The sequence below is a fragment of the Lactuca serriola genome, chromosome 5 (assembly GCF_051521515.1).
Source record: "Lactuca serriola cultivar US96UC23 chromosome 5, Lser_US96UC23_V15, whole genome shotgun sequence".
In the NCBI taxonomy this organism is placed as follows: Eukaryota; Viridiplantae; Streptophyta; class Magnoliopsida; order Asterales; family Asteraceae; genus Lactuca; species Lactuca serriola.
The window spans coordinates 87153802-87167891 of NC_136412.1; the positions used below are offsets into that span (position 1 = coordinate 87153802).

The 14090-nt window shown below is 34.9% G+C and overlaps 2 protein-coding genes across 2 annotated transcripts; one reads left to right on the forward strand and one right to left on the reverse strand.

Moving 5' to 3' along the window:
• Nucleotides 1-4999: 4999 nt before the first annotated feature.
• On the forward strand, nt 5000-7680 carry LOC145049651 (uncharacterized). Its single transcript, XM_078998030.1, has 5 exons — nt 5000-5228; nt 6180-6438; nt 6917-6965; nt 7142-7385; nt 7439-7680. The coding sequence occupies exons 1-5, from the start codon at nt 5000-5002 to the stop codon at nt 7678-7680; spliced, it is 1023 nt and encodes a 340-aa protein (XP_078854156.1).
• Nucleotides 7681-8282: 602 nt separating this feature from the next.
• Nucleotides 8283-11996, reverse strand: LOC145052720 (uncharacterized). Its single transcript, XM_079000584.1, has 11 exons — nt 11819-11996; nt 11658-11728; nt 11402-11556; nt 10998-11285; nt 10785-10914; nt 10609-10716; nt 10410-10512; nt 10191-10316; nt 9227-9420; nt 8565-8685; nt 8283-8446 (listed from the first exon to the last, which is right to left on the reverse strand). The coding sequence occupies exons 2-10, from the start codon at nt 11708-11710 to the stop codon at nt 8592-8594; spliced, it is 1251 nt and encodes a 416-aa protein (XP_078856710.1). The 5' UTR covers nt 11711-11728; nt 11819-11996; the 3' UTR covers nt 8283-8446; nt 8565-8591.
• Between the last annotated feature and the right edge of the window lie 2094 nt (nt 11997-14090).

The window sequence follows — 14090 nt, forward strand, 5'->3', positions numbered from 1 at the left end:
CATTGTAATTGATTTAAAAAACAAAATAAGGTAATTCGAGGTTTAATAAGTGAAAATTTGTCTAAGTTTTCATTTTAATGCTACATTAGTGTTAAATAAGTTGTAAGATATGTATGTTGAAATTTATAGTAAACACCTTAAGAAATACATAAAATGTTGAAGCATTCGGAAGAAAGTCTAGTGCTAGGTTTAGTAAAAAGTAAAGTTGAAATTTTGAGAGCTAATTTTATTGGCAATTATAGATAGTTTTGCTATGAACGTGTAGGAGAAAACACATCGAAAATGAAGGTCCAATGGAAAAGATGTGAATTTTTTAAGTTTTAAGCAGTCAAAAGGGAGTGTTCACTCGAATCAAACCACCAAACTGACCAGTGAATTGGGTTCCAACAGGTTACGATTGTAGATGCATTTGAAGTTGTTACATTTCTTTTGAAGGTCTTTCCATTTTGAGTTCACTTGGTGTCGTGTTCGATCTGAACCTCCCAGTAGAGCGCTAAAATGTTTTAGAAGCCAAACCCAAACTGCATCCGATCTTTGTTGATTTTTATGTTGCTTATCTTCAGAAACATCAAAATACGCCCTAGCGAAAATCACTTCTTCCTTTTCTAACCATTTCTTGACTTTTGGCGCTTATTTTCGGAAACCATGGTGCTCCTCGCTTCCTTGTTTATTTCCTTCAGGAGCGGGGTGATCACTAGAGTCATCGGATTCTAAGTTTTTAGTATCACAAAACTGGGATATCGTGGGAATAGAACATCTGAATTGGGTTTCCGGAACCGTTTGATAATATTGCACATATTGATTTAACCTGAAATTTCATGTGAAAGACGGGGAATGGGGTTTAGGCTTGTTGTGCCGAGTAATATTGGTGTTGATAGTTTTGGTATTGTTGATAGTTTGGGTTTGTTGATAGTTTAGGTTTTGGGATTTCAGAAAAGAAAATGGAATATCTTGACTAGAACCATCTTGTTTAAATTCACGTCTTTCACAATAATCGACTTATTAGTATTTGCCACGAGAATCCATTGAGAGGAATTGTAAAGGTGTGGAATGTGATTGAGAGAAATTGAAATGGAATTACGATAATGGAATGGAATTGGACCGTGGATTTGAAGAGGTTTATATGAGTAAAAAAATTATGACTCTTTAATTGTGTTAATGGTCAAAGGGTGGGAACAGTTAAAAAGCCAACAAAAGCAGCAACAACTCAAAAGTTCTACAACCTGCCAAAAACCAACTCCAACAGTCCCTCCACCTCTCGGAATCGTCGCATAGGCGGTACTGCGGTCCTCCTGCCAGAGCCCACCATCGACATCGTCAACCCTTATAGAGAGTTTATGTGGATTTCCTTATTTTTAGTAGTTCCATGTTTTTTGGGGAAAGGAAACTTCCCTAACAAGGGTTCCAGGCTCCCCCATTACAAACATAACCGCAGACGAACTTCCCTGGCCACAAGGATTGAGAAGTGCCAGAACATGGATCAATATGTTATCCATTATATCTTCTATATTATAACTACATATCATGTATTTGGCTTAATTTATATCTTTAGAAGCTATCATCTCATGTATCTTGGATGTTGTTTGTTTTTTCTAAAAAACCACTTCTGACCACTTAATGTTGCGTCGCGCAACACACGCGCAACACTTTTCCATTCGCAGTTGTTTGTTTTTCAGAAGACTTCTAACTTAAAAATTATTGTGTGTGTGTTGCGTGATGCAGCACTAGACCATCTGTTTCAAACCTCTTCACACCTTACTTTAACTTATTGTAATAGTCTACAGACATCAAAACCAAACAAAATTTTTATTACATGTTGCAGTTGTTGGTCTACCTCTTCTGATACAGAGGGTCGCAGAGGTGGTCCGCAGACTTCAGGCATTTTCGCTTCGAAAAAACAAACAGCACCTTGCTCTCCTTTTCCATTTGTCTCGCTTATCTTAATTGCCAAAAACTTGTTTCTAGTTGTACAAATCATTTATAGGTTTGTTTGGTATCGATTTTTAGATTTGATTTTCATGTTATACTTAGGGAACTTGTTGCTTGTGATGTTATATTTGTAACTTTTAGATTTGATTTGTTATGTTATTCTTACTTTCATATTTTCTTTTTAGAACAAAGAGTCAGGAGATATGTAGAGATCAGGCCCGGTTTAGGGCAGGTGCAATATAGGCAATGGAACAGGGCCCAAAAAAACTTATATAGTATATGGTGTATCGGTTCAGCCCCAAGCAATCCAACATCATCGGAAATCAACGTGACAACGTCAAACCGAATACAATAGTGAATGATCATTCGATCAATACATCATCGATTCATCGTGTTTGTTTTCATTTAAAAAAAAGTTGATTGCAGCAATCAACAAATACATTAGTCGACAGTCGATCAAGGCAGGGAAAGGGCAGGGCATCAGGGTATCATGTCTCAGCGACAACATGCAGCAATCATCAATTCATCTTTTATCGAATCATCGACTCGTCCATCCTCTATCGAATATCGATACAGCAGATTCTAGGTGAGGGTCGATCACGATTAGAGTCTTAGACAGTTATCTGATTATCCATTTATGATTTATCCTGTATTCCTGTTATTACTTTATAATTGATTCTTCATTCTTGATTCTTGGTCCTGCTAATGTAACAGATTATGAGAAATTAAGGAATGAAGAATAAGGAATTAAGGATTATGAGTTTGTAAATTATAATTGTCAATTTAATTGCAAAGTTGAATTAGTTAAATGTTTGAATGAACTATAGAATAAATAGATTATCAATTTTTCATATTCATGGTATGCTTAATTGTGTAACTATTTAACTGTTTATCTTTAACTGTTTAATTTTTTAGATTCTTGAATGTTATTCATGAATGTTTAATTGTTTATCACTATGTCATATTGTCATTATGTCATATTATCATATTGAAATCTGATTACATGATTCACAATGTTGAATGAAATCAATGAATGATTTTGAAATAGATTATTAGAAACAAAAATTAAATTATGAGATTATGTTTATTGTATAATTGTTTATCATAAATTTAGAATTCAAAAACCATGGTTGTAACACCAAAAATTTCAAACAAATTTTTCATTTTAAAATAATCGTTTAATTCTTAGAAACACTTGTTTAAATTCTCATTCATAATCGAATTACAAAACATGACTCCATTTTCACTTGTATAGAAAACCAGGATCCTCAAAACATGACTCTTTCTCTGGTGTGTACAATCAAGCCGGTGTCGTCCCGTGATCCTGAAAGAAACCTGCAACACAACACAAAACAAAACACTGTAAGCACGAAGCTTAGTGAGTTCCCCAAAATACCACACATAACACATATTAGCCACTCGAGGCTATAACTTTGTGGGTCCGTGGACCCTGCTCTGTGAACCCTCTGGTTCTAACTCTGTGAACCTTCCAGTTCTAACTCTAGGAACCCTCCGGTTCCAACTCTGGAAACATGCACAGCATAAATCACATAGAAATAATGCAGTACAACACATATCATACATAGCATACAAATACTCTGTCACATAACTCTGGTTACCTACTCAAGGTAAAGTATAGTGAGAAGACTCACGTGGCAAGCAGAAAGCAGATATCCCCACACTTGAATCTCGAACTCGCCGCCGCCTAACACGTAAGGCATATACTCTCATGAATATAACTCTCGAGACTAGAATCAACCCTCTCATGGCACCCTCTTAAGGGTAAAAGACTATTTTACCCCTCTCTTGGCCCAAAGGCTACATCGCTGACCAAGCCCTAAAAGTCAACGGTCAACTCTTGGTCAAAGTCAAATTCAACCCTCCTGGTTGACCCTGCTCGCCGAGTCAACCCGTCGACTCGTCGAGTCCCCGTGCTCAGAACTTCCCCAATCCGCGACTCAACTCACCGAGTCACCCCGAGACTCGCCGAGTCCCACAACTCTGAGTCCACTCGCACACAACTCACCGAGTCATCCCTTGACTCGCCGATTCTTGACTCAACCAGAAAATATTGGGACTCTTCGACAAGACTCGCCGAGTCCAACAGCAGACTCGCCGAGTCTAAGGCTATCTTCAACCTACTCGCCGAGTTGTTCATACAACTCGCCGAGTTCCAGGCCATCTTCATCCAACTCGCCGAGTTGTTCTTCCAACTCGTCGAGTTCCAGCTCATCATCAAGCAACTCGTCGAGTCCACCCATGTGACTCGCCGAGTACCACCAGTCTGAACTCATACAGAAGCATTCCAAGCCATGCAATTGATCCAAAACATAGATCTAGCCTCCTACAACTCATCCATCACGTAAAGTGGCAAACTTTACGTGAATCCAAAGAGATCTATGCATTTTCACTCTAGGGTTTGGGTTTGGGACAAAATAGCTCCATTAACCACTCACAAACAGAGACTTTCATGCATTCCAACCCTTCTCCATTCCAGATCTGAGGTAGCAACCTCAGATCTAACCTCTAAACTCCAATACATCCAAAGATATGATCTCTAATACCCCCAAAATGATGCATCTAGGAAATAGCAGCTCAAAAACGAGATATTACCTCAGAAGAACGCCCCAACTGCAATGAAACTCAATTCCAAGCAAAGCCCCTTGCTCCAAGCCTCTTCTTCTCTAAGATCTCTTCAACAACCACCTCTCCAAGCTCCAATTTGCTCAACAATGGGGTTCCTCCACGAAATTAGGGTTTCTGGGACTCAAGGGGGGTGATAAACAGGCTGGGAAGGAAACATAATGTTCTTTATATAGGGCTCAACCCCGAGAATTATGGACTTCTCCACTCAGCGCCTACTCGCCGAGTCCATCTCATTGACTCACCGAGTCGGCTACTTAACACACGACTAAATCGCGATTCTACTCGCTGAGTCCATCCATGGACTCGCCGAGTCACTCTTTCCCAATTTACTCTTTTAGCCCTTCAACTCTACTCTTGATATTTCGGGATGTTACAATGGTGTTTAAAGAATCAAATTATGTTTATTGTTTTAAAAATTGTAGAGATGAAGTCTAAACAACCATCTGATAGTCAAAAACGTTTAAAAAAAAGAAAAAAAAAAGAAAAAGAAAAACTAGATGAAGAAAAGAGAAAGGTTGACGCCGGTGCTCTAGATAAGTTTATCCATAGACAACCTATTGAAGATCATGTTGAAGAGCAAGAGCATATAAAAGTAGAAGAGGCAGAAGAGCAAGAGCCCGTTAAAGAGCTTGTTGATATATATGATCCAATAAGTAAAAAAAATTGTTTTTGCTTATACTGAAATTGAATACCTCATCATGTTGTCAAGAAATTTTAATCACATAAATTTGAGTGAAATATTAATGAATAATTATACTCTTCGAATTATATTAGTTGCCTACATGCCGAGGAAATCTAATCAAACAAAAATATTGAATATTGAAAACTAAGAGTATGTATCTTCAAACTAACTGTAACAAATAAATTTAAATAGAATCATATTTTATTTCTTTTGGATCCAAATATACAACAATGAACATTTTCTTGAAATATAAAGAAACTAGAATAAAAAAATATATAATTATAAATAAAAATAAAAAGAATCATCTAAATAGGTATCATGCTTTCAAAACTTTGATTATCATATTCACCTATGCGATAAATTTATAAATAGTTTTATGTATGGTCCCTACGATACATTTGGTAGACGGTTTTCTGCAGCTTTATATACAAAAACTTTACCAAATTAGGAGAAGTGTGATAGAGAATGGCTAGTATATTCGAAAGAGCTAGACACGGTATTTGGTTTTTGTTGGAAAGTGTTTAGAAAAGGGATTTCAAAAGGTAAATTGGATAGTGAAGGTTATGCAGGTTGGCACCATGTTACCATTAGGGTTAAAGAACACGAAATTTCATTGGATCGTCTTAAAAATAGGAATAAGTGGTTTTATATGCGTAAAAGATTGAACTTTAATGAAACAATTGATAAAGTTCAATACTACCAATTCAAGAAAGAAAGAGATTACTAGAAACAAGTCCTTTTGAGAATCATTGCAGTAGTGCAGTTTCTTGCTAAACATAATTTAGAATTTCGTGGATCCAATGAAAAGTTGTATAAAAAAGGTAACTATAAATTGTAATTTTTTTGTTCTAATTCCACCAAATACCTTTTTGTTAATTATTATGATTGATTTCAATTCTTATTTGTTAATTGTATTTAATAGGTAACGGAAATTTTTTGGGTGTCATTGAAATGTTGGAAGAGTTTGACCTGGTTATCAAAGAGCATGTGCGGCGGATCACAAGTGATGGGTTTCATGTGCATTATCTTGGTCACTTAATCCAAAACAAACTGATATCTTTTCTAGCTCAAAAAATTAAAAAAGAACTTATCAAGAAGATAAAGGAAGCAAAGTACTACTCAATCATACTTGATTGTACTCCCGATTTAAGTCACCAGGAACAAATGACTATAATAGTGAGGTATATAACGTTATCATATAATTATGTTACTGTCGAGGAGTCCTTTTTAGGTTTTTTGAATGTTGATGATACCTCTGGAAAATGACTATTTGATATTACACTTGAGGAGTTAAAGTCTCTTGGTCTTGAAATTGATGATATGTGTGGTCAAGGCTATGATAATGGAGCAAACATGAAAGGAAAACACCAAGGAGTGCAAAAGAGATTTTTAGATATAAATCCTAGAGCATTTTACACTCCTTGTGGTTGTCATTCTCTTAATCTAACATTATATGATATGGCTAACAAGTGTGTTAAAGGAAAGAACTCTTTTGGATTCATCCAACACCTTTATACTATCTTTGCAAATTCTACTAAGAGGTGGGAAATTTTGAAAGATAATGTTAAAGCTTAGAGTCTTAAGTCATTGTGTCAAACTCGTTGGGAAAGCCGGGTTGAGAGTGTAAAGGCTATTAAACTTCAACTTGTGGATGTACAGAAAGCTTTACTTCAAGTTTAAGAAAAAGATAATGATGCTGCAATTGCAAGTGAATCAACTTCACTAGCAGAAAAAGAATTTGGTGACTTTGAATTTTTGGTATCAACTGTTATTTGGTATGAAGTACTAAACCATTTGAATATTGTGAGTAAGAAGTTACAATCAAAGGATATGCATCTTGATAATGATATTATATAAATAAACAAATTGATTGGATACTTCAAGGATTATAGAGAAACTGGTTTTTCAAAAGAGATTGTTGAAGCTAAGGAGATTGCTATTGAAATGAGTATTTATCCAATATTTCCACAAAAGCGTTTGATTGAAAGGAAAAAAAAAAGTTTGATGAGAGTTCAATTAGCGAAAAAGTTTCATTTACACCTAAAGAGAATTTTAGAGTCAATTATTTCTAATTCATTGTTGATCAAACTATTTGATCTCTTGAGACAAGATTTGAACAATTCAAAGAGTATAACAAAGTATTTGGTTTTTTATTTCCACATAATTTGAGGGGATTTGAAGATAAAGATATTAAGTCGTATTGTCATTGTCTTGAAAAAGCACTCAAGTTTGAAGAAAGATCGGATATTGATGCCGAGAAACTTTATACAGAGTTGAAATTATTTGAGACATTTGAAACCAATGAATTTAGCAACCCTATAGATGTTTTGAAGTTTTTGAAAGAACTTGATTATTTCCTAAATGCAAGCATTGCATATAGAATATTGTTGACTATTCCAGTAACTGTGCATCTTCAGAAATGAATTTTTCGAAATTAAAGTTTGTGAAATCTTATTTACGCTTTACACTGACACAAGAAAGACTTAGTGGTTTGGCGATGAATACTTTACAGTGACACAAGAAAGACTTAGTGGTTTGGCAATGATATTCATCGAGAACGAAATCTTAGAAGTATAAACTATAAAGAGTTGATCAACCAATTTGCAATCAAGAATGCTAGGAAGGTTTCACAGATTATCGTTAGCTGTTAGGATATGTAATTACTTATTAAAATACTATGATTTTGCTTTGTTTATTGCTATAAAACTTATCGTCATTTTAATAAAAAATATTAGTTTATGTAATTTAATTCGTTACACGTTAAGACCTAATGGCCTATTTTATCCACCTCGTCCTGGGCATTTGAATCATCGGTCCTGATAGAGATTACCAATAATCAAAGATCTAACTCGCATGTTATACGGTTGTGCCTTTGTCATCATTTATAGATCTAACTCGCGTGTTATATGGTCCTGATAGAGATTACCAATAGTCTCCCTGATTTGTTATCATTTTCTCAGACATTATCTACCCCATAAACACACTATATACACAAAACATTAGTGGGAAGAAAAAAAAAACATGATTTAAGAGAATGGCATATGCCATTTATAACCTCATACTAACACAAATGTAATCCTTATTTTCATTCCATCTTTTTCTAGTAATCAACATTACAAATAAGTCCTCCTTTAATGGCTTAGCCCCTTCAAAACTGTCGCACTTCCAATTCTCATGCACTTCAAAAACCTAATGTTCACAACCACAGCATTACAAATGACATTTTTCCCTTTTAAGTGACATTTTTTTTCAAATATTTTTTAAACATCATTTATCTAATGATGAAAAAAAAGGAACAGGGTCTTACTCATAAGGATTATTTATTTATATAAAGTCAAGAAGAGATAGGCCTCTGTTGCAAGACCAAATCATCAGCAGAGTAGTAATCTGCAATTAATCGGTACATGTACGATGGATTATGCCCTCCCCTGAAAAAAAAAATACAATTTTATTGAGAAGATTAAATATAAATATAAATCAATTACCCAAATACACCACATAAATATGTTTTTAACATTTGTTTTGTTTTTTTAAGGCTGCATTTGTTGAACTAGACAAGTGTTGTAGGGCTATTTTTTATGATAAGGGTATTTATGTCTTTTACACAGACATTGACATAAGCTTAGGTCCCCGTCCAACACATACCAAACACAGTACAACCTGTTGTGTTCTAAACGGGCCCCACGGCCTGTTTAACAGGACAGGACCATTTGGCATGCATTGGACTAAAACCCACGGGAAAAAGAGCAAATTTTTGTCTCGCCCAAAAAGGTGGGACCGGAACTTGCGCAAAAGACATAAATGCCCTCCTTGTCTTTATAATCAAAAAGAGCCTTACAGAGCTTGTGTGGTCCCGTCTAGTCAAACGCAGTACAGTCTGTTATGTTATGTCCTACGTTTGTTAGGGTCTGAGGGAGCTAATTTCACTTTTTTTTTTTTTGGAAATGACGGAAATACCCTTGAACTTACGTGTCGGTGATAAATAGACTGACGAGGTTTGGCGGTACATAATCAAAAGCAGGATTTACAACATGAAGAAGAGGGGAACCAGTGCCGGTGCCATAATCGATGCAATCTGAGAACTCCCCAAAATCTAGCAACTCAGATGGGGACTTGAGCTCATTCAGTAACACCTCCGGGTTGTGAGGATACAAGGGGCACAACTGTCATTTTCCAAAATTAAAAACAATGGATTAGTTCTGTAATTTTATTATAAGGAATGTAAGAAAAAGATGTTAAGCATAAGGTGATATAAAAAATATAAAAATAAACAAGTGTGCCTTCAGATATTGAATCAAGAAAAGAAAATGAAATTGACTTGATAAGTAGAGAAAAAATATTTATCTTTATAAAAAAAAATAAACTTTAGTCAAATAAATGTAAACAAATTTCATGTCATTTGCAATATATATACCATACATGTATTTCAAATAGTCGAAAAAAATTATTTCACAGTTAGTGTTTGTTTTTGGATAACAAATTTTAAAGAGTAACTTTTCAAAAATGGTCCCTGTGCTTTCCGACTTCTACTTTGTTTAGTCCAAAATTGAAACTTTCAGTTCTGATCCTTATTTCAAGGTTACCATATCGATTTTGGTCCTTATTTCAAGATTCTAGGGACCAAAAGCTGATAGGAAGCCTTGAAATAAGAACTAAAACTGAAAAAGGTTTCAACTTTAGACTAAACACGGTAAAAATCATAAAGCATAGGGGCCATTTTGTAAATTTATTCTTTTTTAACAAGTATGGTATTAGATTGCAGTCATCTTTCACAAGTTTTGGATATGAATAAAGGGCTCTCTACATGTACAAGGTATCAAAAGACTCAAAAAACCTTTTCAAATCCCAATTGTAAATGCAATTACAAGAATATCACACAAATTATGTGGTGAATTTAAAAAAAGAATTGGAAAATTTTTATGAAATGTTTTACCTTGTGAATGCCTGCAAGAACAACAAAAGGAACAGCATGTCTTTGAGCTGCTAATGCAACCATATTTAACCCAACAGGAGCTATCACTCCACCATTTGCCATCACAGCATGGGCCCCAACAATAACCTAATCATCATTCCAAACACACACTCAAACACACACCAATACACACACACACAAACATCAAAAATTGCAATTAACTTATGAGTTATGACATACCATGTTCACACGTGAAATCATGGCAAAAACAGCAGAATCAGTGATTACAGTTGTTTGTAGTCCCCTAGCAACCAGTTCCTTTGCAAGAGTATGCCCTTGATATCTTTATGACATTATAAAACATTAATAAAAAAATGTTGTTTTTAAGGTTTTTGAGGTTATTAAGGTTTTAAAAGGAAAAATAGTGTCACACACAAACCTTGGAGCACCTTCTGCTACAAAAACACGAAAGTTTCTTTTTTTCTCCTTAGCAGCACAAAGAAATTCGATTACAGTTCCTGAACTGCCTAAGGTTAATATAACCTCACTGCATATGATTTATAAAAATTAAACATTGAAAAGTTAATAGAAATAATAGTGAAAGAAAAGGAATACTTATGGTGAATATGCTCCACTGCTTGCTCTGCTATCAGTTCATGACAGGTGGCAATATCTTGAATAAGATCATTCACAGTCTCAATCACATTATGCTTGAGCTTTCGACTCCTTGAATTTTTATCAGTTGCTGCAGAAAATAAAAAGAAAGTATTACTGGGAAAAGTGAATGGAATGAGGGTTTATGTATTTTGGAGAATTTTAAGAGCTAACATTTGGTTTTTTCTTCAGAATCACCAGCAGAAGAGGAAGATTGATGAATAGCTGCAGAGTGAGGGACATCTTCAAGAAGGGTTTGCAAGGAAGGAGCTCTGAGAGTGCTTCTAGCTGCTGCAGCAACAGCAGCAGCTGATAGAACAGGTCGATCATCTCTATCAACATTGTCTTCATCATCACTCAAAGCTTGTAAGCTCAATCCACCAATGGAAGCTGTTGTGAGTGAAAGATCTTCCTCCCTAATGATATGTAGTACACGCCTTACAATATTACCAACAGCAAGTTCTGCAATTCATACAGAATTTTAAAGATGATATGGCTTCAATAACATATATATACCAACACAACATTAACAATCATCAGTCTCTTTCAATGGCCATAAGATGGAAAAAAGAACTAACCCACAGGATTTGCAGAAACAAGCTGTTCTCCGATAGCATTAATGGCCTGAATAAGAGCCCCAGCTTGATTCGTGTTAGGAATTCTTTGCTGTGATATCACGGAACGAAGAAGCTCTGCTGTCATCTTCGCAGTGGTCTTTGAACCCTCGATTTTACTGCCTCGCCATATAAACATGCATATATGTAAATCACATTTGATACAAAAGAAAAAACAGTGAATCAGAAACGAATGAAAACCCACATAACTCGCACTCACCGTTTTTTAAGCTTGTTTAAGAAATCGTTAACTAGGGCATGTGTGTCCGGCATGATTACAGTATATCACACCTGCATAAACGATCACTAATTCTATTATGTGGGATTGTTTAAGGGAGATGAATCATGAGATAGATTACAGATGAAGAACAACAGCAGTACCTGCAGAGGACAATTGTGGAATTAGGGCAACAGAAAAAGGGGAATTGGTTGATTTGATACACAAGTTTATCTGAAACCGTGAAAACCAGTTGGTAAATTTCCGTCTGATTCCTCCCAACTTTTACGCTTACGAGTTAGGAGAAAATTGAAAGTAGAAGCTGTGATAAAGAAGAAAGAAACAAGTGTAATAAATTATTGAGTAAAGGCAAAAATTAGAACCCAACAACTTTTGGGGTTTTAAGTGGGGATAAAATTTACAAATGTGTAATTTAACCAAATGTAGAGGTATTTTGTTTAAACTAAGCAGCAAATATTTATGAAGTTTGCAGACCATTTCTGCAATCCTTAAAGGTGAACCAAACGGTTGCAGACTGTAATAAGAAGCGTGTTTGTTTTTTAACATTTGCATACTATTGTAGATATCAAAAAATTAAAATAAACTGAAAATAGTTTTTTAATATCAAAAATTTAATAATGTATGATATTTTGGTAAGACTATGACATTTCAGCAAAAAATAATTATAATTCAACAAAAAAATAAAGATATTTTAGCAAAAAGTAATAATATTTTATTAAAAAATTATCATTATTCAATATAAAAAAACAGGAAAAAAAAAACCAAGAATAAACCAAAAAAACGAAGAAAAAAAATGAAATAAGATTTCAGCAACATGAAAAAAAAAAGATGTTGGAAGAGGCAATACAAGTGTTGCGCTAAACAGAACACGCGCGGAGGTTTTTTACTCCAAAAACTCCTAAAAAACAAACAGTTGCTAGATGAAAAGTGTTGTGCGTGTGTTGCGCCGAGCAGCAATAAGAGGTCGGAAGAGGTTTTTTCCAAAAAAAACAAGCAGCACCTAACTATATTCTTTTAAATAACAACATTTTTCGGAACAGGGTATTTAGGATTGGAGCGACTCAGCTTACTCGGTATCGGATTTCAGACTTAATGACCGGTACATAAATCATTTTAGAATATATACTAAAATATCTTTATATTTCGGACAAATTAGGCTATAAAAATGACATCCGACTCTTTTGAGTTGGATGTTTTATGAGTAAGTTATTCAATCCTTTACTTATACTTGTTAAATTTTCAACTATAATTACAAAAACGCTAGTTTGGAACACATAGATCTTGTCTGGAATGCGGAAAAGAGTTTTGAAATGTTGTACTAGTTGATAGCACATGTCTTAGGTAGTGTCACACCCCCGAACCAGACGGCGGAAACGTCTGAGGGCTCGCGTGACTTTAATTGAATATCATCACAATAAATACACATGAATCATAACATAAACGTCACCATGCATCAATATATTACAACTGGGATTGTTCACATCAAGTACATTGTTTTAACATTACACATTCATAACATAAATTGTTCGAGTGCTTTTAACAACATAGCATCCTAACATTACTTCATATTACTCTTCCGCTTACCTGTTACCTGAGAATACAAGTTATTTTGGAAAAACGTCAACATATGAAATGTTGGTGAGTTCATAAGCAATGTTGTGATAAAATGATTTGTGTGGTTTGTAAAACCCAGAAAATCCGATTTTTTCTAAAAAGACTTTTGTTTATCAAAGTGTGAAGATTCATAAGTTAATGCATGAATGATTTCAAAAACATATATATGAAGGGTATTTTGTATTATAGTTATAAAATTTCGAGCGAGTAGTATTGAATTCCCCGGAAAACCCGATATTTTCCGATGTTGAAATGTATTCGTGATTACTGACTTTTGTATTGTCTTAACAAATGAATATTGATTAATCCACATTGTATATCGTCCTAATTTCGTCTACTTTGATTTCTCGTAAGCCTTAGCGAACGAAGAGAAGGGGAGCATTATGTCCCACTACTATCGTAAGTACCTTAGGCTGTCGTGGATACGAAAGACACGATGGTCCAACTCGCACTTGATTATTGTGACCTTACTAGCTTTTCTAAAGGGACACTTTAGCCCACTAGCACATAAAAGTTATTGAAAGTCCTTTTATAAAATATTGGGTCATTGAAGGCCCAATAACATATAACCGTTATCCCTTTGGGCCCAAAGATCATGTTGGTGGGCTTGCAAGGCCCACCAGGCATGATTTGAAACTCACAAGCCCAAAGTTTGAAGATTTACTCATTTTAGCCATCATGTATCTATTGAGGTGTTTTGATTTAACGATTGTTGTTGTGTATTGATTCGAGACCGAATCAATTCGTTTATAACGATATTTGGTGTTGAATGTGTATTCGTTTTCCGTTTTTTTCGGTAGT

Excerpts from the sequence above, each read along its gene's own strand:
- LOC145052720 (XM_079000584.1), bottom strand. The coding sequence starts at position 11,710 with ATGCCGGACACACATGCCCTAGTTAACGATTTCTTAAACAAGCTTAAA. Across the intron at positions 10,317-10,409 it reads TGATTTCACGTGTGAACATG|GTTATTGTTGGGGCCCATGC; the intron begins GTATGTCATAAC and ends AATGATGATTAG. Across the intron at positions 8,686-9,226 it reads AGTCTATTTATCACCGACAC|GGGAGGGCATAATCCATCGT; the intron begins GTAAGTTCAAGG and ends TTTTTTTTTCAG.
- LOC145049651 (XM_078998030.1), top strand. The coding sequence starts at position 5,000 with ATGAAGTCTAAACAACCATCTGATAGTCAAAAACGTTTAAAAAAAAGA. Across the intron at positions 6,439-6,916 it reads CAAATGACTATAATAGTGAG|AAAGCTTTACTTCAAGTTTA; the intron begins GTATATAACGTT and ends GTGGATGTACAG. Across the intron at positions 6,966-7,141 it reads TAATGATGCTGCAATTGCAA|GATTATAGAGAAACTGGTTT; the intron begins GTGAATCAACTT and ends GGATACTTCAAG.